At 41.0% G+C, this 8,770-nt stretch overlaps 1 protein-coding gene across 1 annotated transcript in view; it reads left to right on the top strand.

Annotated features, from left to right (window-relative positions):
- The first annotated feature begins 418 nt into the window (after positions 1–418).
- The window catches only part of UEVLD (UEV and lactate/malate dehyrogenase domains), a 55,193-nt gene continuing 46,841 nt past the window's right edge, over positions 419–8,770 (top strand). The window contains exons 1-3 of the mRNA XM_007955718.2: positions 419–460; positions 2,462–2,546; positions 6,369–6,434. Coding sequence (XP_007953909.1) covers positions 419–460; positions 2,462–2,546; positions 6,369–6,434 — 193 coding nt within the window. The remainder of the gene's footprint in view (positions 461–2,461; positions 2,547–6,368; positions 6,435–8,770) is intronic.

Here is an 8,770-nt window from a genome sequence, read left to right as displayed (position 1 = left end):
GTGCCTGTAGCACGTTTCTCACCGCGCTCTGACCCTTGGCCGAGTCCATGCAGAAGCTACGGTTGAGCCTCTGGGAATGAGCTTGATTGGAATTGCGAGAGGGAGCTCTGGTGGCCTAGTGGTGTCATTTGACTGCTAACCAGAAGGCTGGCGGTTCAAACTATCAGCCACTCCTTGGAAGGAAGGTTGGGCAATCTACTTCCCTAGTTATACTGCCACAGAAACCCAAGGAACGGTCGCTATGAGTGGCTCCCACTGGGTGGCGACTGGTTTGGTTTGGAATTTTGAGGCAGGAAAGGGGTGGGCAGCGCAGAGCTGGGTGTCGGGCTGCTGAGGAAGTTTGGTCCTCGGCAGCCGCCGTCCTGGGGCAGGTCCGGAAGAAGGCTCCGTGCTAGCTGGTTCCGGGACGTGGCTGAAGATGGAATTTGATTGCGAGGGTCTGAGACGGTTGCTTGGCAAGGTTGGGACAGACCGCTGGGCCGGGTTTGGGGGCCCAGGGCCTGGGGTGCGACGTGCACGCCCTATGGGCGTCCCCGTTCCCGGTCAGGCTGCCTTCTCATTCTGTTTCCCACGCCAGCCGTAGGGCTTAAACCGGCTGTGGGGAGCAGCCCCTAGAAGGCGGCTGGGGTTGAAGTCTGCTGCTTCCCTCTTGAGGTCCAGGCTCTGGTTCCGCCCCCTGCCCGCGTCTCGGTGGTGTTGGTCCCCCAGCGTCCACCCTGTGGGGTACCCTCTCGCGCTACCATCTTCGCTGGCCTAAATATCAGTCATCACAATGTGATTACTTGCAGACCGTATTCCTACTGCGAATTCTTTGATGTCAGAAACTGCTTTTGTATTCGCTTCAGCTATCACTCTGCTTGGCAACAAACCAAACAAAAACCCAACCCACTGCCATCGAGTCGATTCCGACTCATAGCGACCACCATTGCGTTTTTGAGGTGGTAGACTTTTACGGAAGTAGATTGCCCATCCTTGCTTCCGTGGAGTGGCTGGTGGGTTTGAATCACCAACCTTCTGGTTAGCAGTCAGATGCCTTAGGCACTACGCCACCAGAGCAACAAAGTAGGTGCTAAGTAACTCCAGTGAATGAAAAGCTTTGAGTAGATTAGGAATGAAATAGGGCTTGAAGGCCGACGAAATATCCTCTTCTGTTAAAAGGGTGACTGCTGGGTGATCTGACCCAGAAGTCTGACCTACAGTTCTGGGGCATGACTAGCACCTGATTCCTGGTCAGAAGGCACTCAAATGGTTATTGACAGGAGGAGGGATAATTTGTGATGTGTTGTCGAGTCAGATCCGACTCATAGCGCCGAGGCAGTATCAGTACGGAAGTAGATTGCCCAGCCTTCCTTCTGAGGAGTGGCTGGTGGCTTTGAATGGGCAGCCTTCTGGTTAGCAGTCAAGTGCCTTAGGCACTGTGCTACCAGATATGTGCATATAATGTGCTATGTAGCAGTGAAAATGGACTATTGTGTGCAATAAAATAGATACATCTTAGAATCATATTGAGTGGAAAGAAACTGGAGATTATATACAATGTTACATTTTGATAAAGCCCAGAAACAATACTAAACAATGTATAAGCAATATATAAACATTATGTTATTTAGGAATACACACATATGTGGTATATATATGGGGAAAAAAGCAAGATTATACAATTCAGGGGATGCAGAGGAATGGGAGGGAGGAGTACTCAGCATGATGTCATGGCACTAGAAATGTCCTAGGTCTGGATCGTCTAATATGGTGGCCACTAGCCACATGTGGCTGTTTAAACTGAAATTTAAATTAATCAAAATAAAAAATTCAGTTTCAGACACAGCTACATTTCAATGTTCAGTAGGTACATTTGGCTACCATATTAGGCAGCACAGATAGAGATCATTTCCATTATTTCAGAAAGTATATTGAACAGCATTGTTTTATTCTAGATTAGAAGTGGGTGACTTGCTCCATGGATGTTTATTTTATTACTCCTTTTCGAAATGGAAAGCTTTGGTGGTGCAGTGGGTAAGGCATTTGGCTGCTAACCAGAAGGTTGATGGTTCAAACCCACCAGCTACTCTGTGGGAGGAAGATGATTATCTCCTTCCATAAAGATTTACAGCATTGGAAACCCTATGGGGTCACTATGAGTCAGAATTGACTCAATAGCAGTGGGTTTGGGTTTTTTATTTGTTTTTCTTCAAAATGGAGGACGTAGTGATTAAGCACAGGCCCCAGGTTTGAGTTCTGGCTTCACCTCTTGCTGTGTGACTCAGCAAGTTACTTTGATTCTCTAGCTTTCATTTTTAAGCCTTACCTACCTCATAGGGTCATCCTTGTAAGGATTATTTCAAGTACTCTTCATGTTTATAAAGCTCAGCCTAGCACACAGTAAGTGTTCAGTTAAGTGTGAACTCTGCTTGTTCATTGATCATGTTTTATTTGGATTTCATGATCATTTTTCTCTTTTCAGTACAAATTCAGAGATCTAACTGTGGAAGAGCTAAAGAATGTCAATATGTTTTATCCACATTTCAGATATTCTGTGGACACCTATGGTAAGCATCCTATCTTCTAGTTTTTCTGCATTATTTGAGCTTTCAGTTCTTAGATCCTAAATTGTTGCAAACTCATAATTTCTCATTTCTCTCCTATTCTCTGATTTTGAGTTATACTTTGTGAGGAAATTTAAGTTTATTGTATTAGTTTTCTATTGTTTCTATAACAACTGCAAACTAAGTGACTTAAAACAACATAAATTTTTTATCTTACATTTCTGTAGGTTACAAATCAGACAGGGCTGACTTGGTGTTGGCAGGTTTTCTTTCTCTTCTGGAAGCTCTGTGGGAGAATCTGTTTTCTTGCCTTTTCCATTTTCTAGAAGTCACTCATGTTCCTTGGTGTGTGTCATGTTCCTTAGTGTGTGGTCTCCTTCCTGCATCTTTAAAGCCAACAAGGTTGTACCTCTTACTTTTCTTCTGTAGTCAGATCTCCCTCTGACCACATCTTGGAAAGATCCTCTTCTTTTAGGGATGAATGTGGTTAAATTAAGCACATTTGAATGATACAAGAAAATCTCTCCATCTCAGTGCCCTTAAATAATCAGATCTGAAAAGTCTGTTTTGCTAAGTAAGATAATATATTCACTGGTTTCCAGGATTAGGGTGTGGGCAGCTTGGGATGGGGGCATTATTCTGCCTACCATATATCCCCAAAAAACCATACTTACTGCCATGCTATTCTTGGTGATTCCCATTGGGTTTCCAAGGCTATAAATCTTTACACAAGCAGACTGCCTCATCTTTCTCCTGTGGAACAGCTGATGGGTTTGAACCAGCAACCTTTTCCTTAGCAGCCTTACCACATATACGATTGACTGTAAATTGTTAACAAAGTTTTGGTTATCTTGGTCAGTTAATAGAGAAGGTCTGGTTATCTAAAGAGATTTTACTTTACTATCTTTCAAAAAGGAGCTCTGGTAGCGTAGTGCCTAAGGCACTTGACTGCTAACCAGAAGGCTGGTGTTGAAACCCACCAGCCACTCCTCGAAAGGAAGATGGGGCAATCTACTTCCGTAGTGATACTGCCACGGCAACCCCAGGAGGGGTCGCTATGAATCGGGTCCGACTCGATGGAATATGACAACAACAACAGTCTTTCAAAAACTTCTGACTACAGCCTAGACTCAGAAATACAATTTATATCATGATTCCATATACACATAAGTAAAATACTATATTCACTCTGGCATTTTGTATTCTATTCCAGTTTAAAACAAATGCTGGTTGTATCACACTAAAATTGATTTCAAGATCCATGAATTAGTCAAAACACACAATTTTGAAAAACTTTACAGGGAAACATTTTATATTTGAATTAGTTTGTGATAAGAAAATATATCTAATGCAGTTTCACATATCAGAAATCTTGAGTTTTTATTGAACCGTTTCTTGTTGTTGTTGTTGTTGTTATGTGCCGTCGAGTCAAACCCGACTCATAGCGACCCCTCCTTGGGTTTCTGAGGCAGTATCACTACAGAAGTAGGATTGCCCAACCTTCCTTCCGAGGAGTGGCTGGTGGATTTGAACCACCACCCGTCTGGTTAGCAGGCAAGTGTCTTAGCCACTATGCTAACTGTTTCTTAGGAATAGCTAATTTTATATGTGTAGTAAATTATTAGATTTTCATCTATCAGTGACTGGATATGCCAGTTATGCTTCCAGTGTTTTATGTACATTATCTTACATATTTTTTTTAATGATGAAATCTCTGAGGGAGTATTATTATCTTCATTTTTTAAATAAAGAGATGGATGCTCAGAGAGTTTAAATAATTTGCTCAGTATTACATAGCTGTAAGGAGTTGGGGTTTGTACCCATGTCTGAGTACCCATTATACTCATATAATGGGTATATGACTCTTATACAGTGTCTTTCTTCATCATATGGATTTGATGCTTTGTTGTACTATTTTATTCTTATTCTTATTTCTGCTTGTCTAGAGACAGTGTCTCTGGTGCCATTAAACCTTCAGATTACAGAATTAATATTGTCAGTTGTTTCGGTTATCTAGTGCCACTTTAACAGGAAATACTAGTGACTTTAATAAACAGAGATTTATTCTCTTTCAATTTGGGAGGCTAGAAATCCAAGTTCAAAGTGCCAGCTCTAGAGGCTGGGTGAAGGCCCCTTGACCTTGGGCTTCAGCTTTGCTTCTTTCTCCCTGCCCACTGAAGCTGGAGGCTTCTTTTAACTCAGGCAGCTGCTAGCTGCTGATGCTGACAAACCCAAGGTTGACAAATAAAATGGCATAGTCCCAAGATTATTATGGGAGCTCTGGTGGCGTAGTGCCTAAGGCATTTGACTGCTAACCAGAAGGCTGGCAGTTCAAACCCACCAGACACTCCTCTGAAAGAAAGTTGGGCAATCTATTTCTGTAGTGATACCACCTACCACCTTGGAAACCCAAGGACAGGTCACTAGGAGTCGGATCTGACTCGGCAGCAGTGAGTTTGGTTTTTTTAAGATTATTGTGCAATATCACAGGCCACTAGTTCAAGTCCAGAAATAGTCCCAAGATAGGCATGAACATGTCAGGCTGCTGAATGAAGACTCAGCTACATGCAGTGTCCAAGTGTACCAAAAAGCTGCAGAGACCTTTCTCAATGCTGCTGCTTATGTACTGGAAGCAGACTACATCCCTAAGGCAGCTACTCAGCTTCTCACAGTAGATTCCATCATGGAGTTGATTACCAGTCTCATCATGGGGAATAACTACATTCAGCTGCCCAGCAACTCAAAACCAGGCCCAACCAAGATGACACATAATCTTAAGTATCACATCAGTGCACATCTTACTATTGAAAACAATGATAGGCATGCATCATAATTCTATTTTAGCTTTTTGAATGATTTGGACAATGAATAGTCACAGTTTCTCTGCCACATTCCTAGATTGTTTTGTTCCCCTGAGTAGCAATCCTATCTCCATTCTTCCACCCATTTTACTTTTTTCCATGGAGTGTTTCCTTCACCTATTGTGGTTACCTTTCACTCGAATAGCTTATCGTAAATATTTGTGCTTGAGTACAGTCTTGGTCTTGAGTTTTCTATCTCAGCCTGGTTTTGTCTTTGGCCTTTCTAATAGGTGATCAAATCTATTTAGAACTTTTTCTTCCTCTGCTCAAATGATGTATCTGAGGTTACTAAAAGTACTAGCATTCTTTTTGGATAGTTTGAAACCAGAGGTCATGTTTTTGTATTTCAGTCTGGAGATTAGGCCCTTGATTCTCCACCAGTGTGGGAAAGTTGAATTTTCAGGGTAGTAAAGGTTAAAAGAGTTTGAGAATAATTGGGTTAGAAAACCTGAAGAAGATAATTATTTATCTTTCTAAGAGTTGCTTTAAAAGATAAGCTAACTTTTTTATTATAAAAGTTTTAATCTGATTTTTGAAAGAGATGATAGCTGTTTGTTACATGTGACGATTATTTAATAGTAGCATCACGTATTATAATACTCTATTTATTAAATATTTTCACATTAATGATCTCTTTTTATCCTTATGAAATCTTTGTGAAGCTGTCTTAATATTATTTTATTGATGGGAAAACTGAAAGTCAAAGAGATTAAAGTGTCAAAAGTCACACGCTTCTAACTGGGATGGTGGGCCTAGAACTTGGGATTTTGTATCTAAATCCCATATTCTTTCAGCTATACTCCTCCACCTTTAAGAAAACACCATCTAGTAATTTCCCCTTGACAATGTAGTTGTTCATCCCTGGATGATGGTTTTTAGAAATTGTGTATATGTGTGTTGTGTCTGTTTTAATACAGTTTTCTCTACTTCTGATCGCATGTTTTGGGGCTTTTTTTCTCTCCAGTTTTTAAAGATAGTTCCCAGAAAGACCTGCTGAATTTTTCTGGCACTGTTCCTGTGATGTACCAGGGTAAGTTTGGAAGTTAAGAAATGTGGGAATTTTCTTAAAGAGCAATTCATTTAATGAGAACTTAATGCTAAAAAGCATGTTCATATATATGTATATAATCTATACAGAACTTTATAGGGTATGGAAGGGTGCTGTCCTAGTCAAGGAAGGCCTAGGTTAATGCCACCATATTGAATCCAGTTAAAAAAATATTTACTGGTATCAACTATTGTCTGCTATTATGTTAGGTGCTGGGTTACAGAGGAGACCAAGACAGATATAGGCCTGCCCTTATGGAAAGGTATCTCTGCTTTCAAGCAAAACTACAGGGGTCTCAACTTTTTCTCTGTTACATTAAGGTTTTGTTCCCCTTTCTTCCTCCATATCACATAGCATTGTTGTTGTTTTATAGGTAAAACTGACTCAGCCTGGTCAAGTGACTTAGTCAAGGCTACATAGTTAGTTGTGGGGGTGATGATGGATCAGTAGAATTCTCACCTTGTAAGCAGGAGACTGGGTTCGATCCTGGCCAGTGCATCTCATGTGTAACCACCACCTGTGTGTCAGTGGATACTTGTATATTATTACAATGCTGAATCATTTTCAGCAGAGCTTCCAGACTAAGATGGACTAGGAGGAAAGGCCTGGCATTCTGTGGCCAAAAGTCAGCCAGTGAGACCCTACGAATCACGACAGACCAATTCACAACCAACATGAGGATGACACAGGGCTGGTCAGTGTTTCCTTCTGTTGTGAGTAGGGTGCCGTGAGTTGGAGTCTACTTGACAGCAGCTAACAATTGACACAGCTAGTTAACGTCAGGGACTGGAACTTCACACTCCAATAGGGAAGTTTTAAAACATGGGTATGATTAAACTTCAAAGAAAGCAGCACATTTTAAGGTGATCTGACAGATTAAAATAGCTAAGTGTTTGCCCAAAAAGAAAAAAAAAACACTAATTTCCCCTATATTCAACTCTTCCTATTTGTCCAGACCTATTTACTCCTGTGTTCTATAATGACTAACTTTATAGGTTGGTGTTTTAGGAAATTGAGTACAGTATGATTTGAAAGGGAGCTCTGGTAGCGTAGTGCCTAAGGCACTTGACTGCTAACCAGAAGGCTGGTGGTTCAAACCCATCAGCCACTTCTCAGAAGGAAGGTTGGGCAATCCTACTTCCATAGTGATACTGCCTCGGAAACCCAAGGAGGGTTCGCTATGAGTTGGGTCTGACTCAACGGTATATAACAACAAATGATTTGAAAAACACTAGTGAATCTTTGGTTCCAGTATGTTTTTTGAATGGTGCTTGAAATTCTGTCATTAAAAATTCATTGATCTTTTAAAATGCAAATAATCCCAGAAGAAATTATATCCAAAATCAATTTATAGTGTTGTGCTTATAGAAAATGCTCAATAAATATTTGTTGACCAAGTGAGTTACTTTATTTGGCTATTTCTGAAAGGCTTAGGACTAAATGAACTTACTGGGTATTTGAAAGAGGTGAGTGCACTGAAAGAGGACTGAAAGGATCTGGAATCCAACCAGCGAGAAAACAGCAGAGTTTACTTCTTTTACAAAGAGGTTAGCAAATGGGAATGCATTGCCTAAAAGATATCAGGAAGCTTTCATTTCTTGGACCTCTGTCAAAAATAGGTGCTTCTTTATAGTAATTCTGAGCTTATTACAGCTGACAGTTAAATGGTATGGGTATGCTAATAGAGTAGTAGTTCTCCATAGGGTTTTCAAGGCTGTGACCTTTCGGAAGCAGATCACCAGGCCTGACTTCCGAGGCACCTCTGGGTGTGTTCAAACTGCAAACTTTTTGGCTAGTGGTCAAGTGCTTAACTGTTCGCACTACCCAGGGACTTCTAAGTGAGGATACTGGATTGTTTTCAAAAGTTGGTGTTTCTTTTACTGTTTCTAAAAGATGCATGGATCATTTGCATCAGAATCTCCTGGAGTGTGTGTGTGTGTGTTTGCTAAGGGGTAGGTGCAGTATGGAAAAGAAAGTATGTGTGATAGTATTTAAAATACAGATATTTGGGCACCATCCCACACCTAGTGAGTCTTAAACTCTGGAGGTAAGTCTCAGAAATCTGCGTGTTTCCAAGTTCTTTGGGTAATTCTGATGTACACTAAAATTTAAATACCACTGAACTAGGTGACTGTTAAGGTTATTTTCAGCTCTAAATTGTATGTATCCAACCCAACTTGTGTATGCTGTTGTTGTTAGGTGCTGTTGAGTTGGTTCCAACTCACGGTGGCCCTGTGTGCAACAAAACAAAACACTGCCTGGTCCTGCACCATCTTCATAATCTGAGCTATGTTTGAGCTCATTTTTTTTTTTTTTTT

Source organism: Orycteropus afer, unplaced genomic scaffold, assembly GCF_000298275.1.
Source record: "Orycteropus afer afer isolate SDZICR_OR568_19922 unplaced genomic scaffold, OryAfe1.0 scaffold00014, whole genome shotgun sequence".
NCBI classification, from domain to species: Eukaryota; Metazoa; Chordata; class Mammalia; order Tubulidentata; family Orycteropodidae; genus Orycteropus; species Orycteropus afer.
The sequence above is the reverse complement of the archived record's forward strand: the minus strand, read 5'-3'. Positions and strand labels throughout refer to the sequence as shown.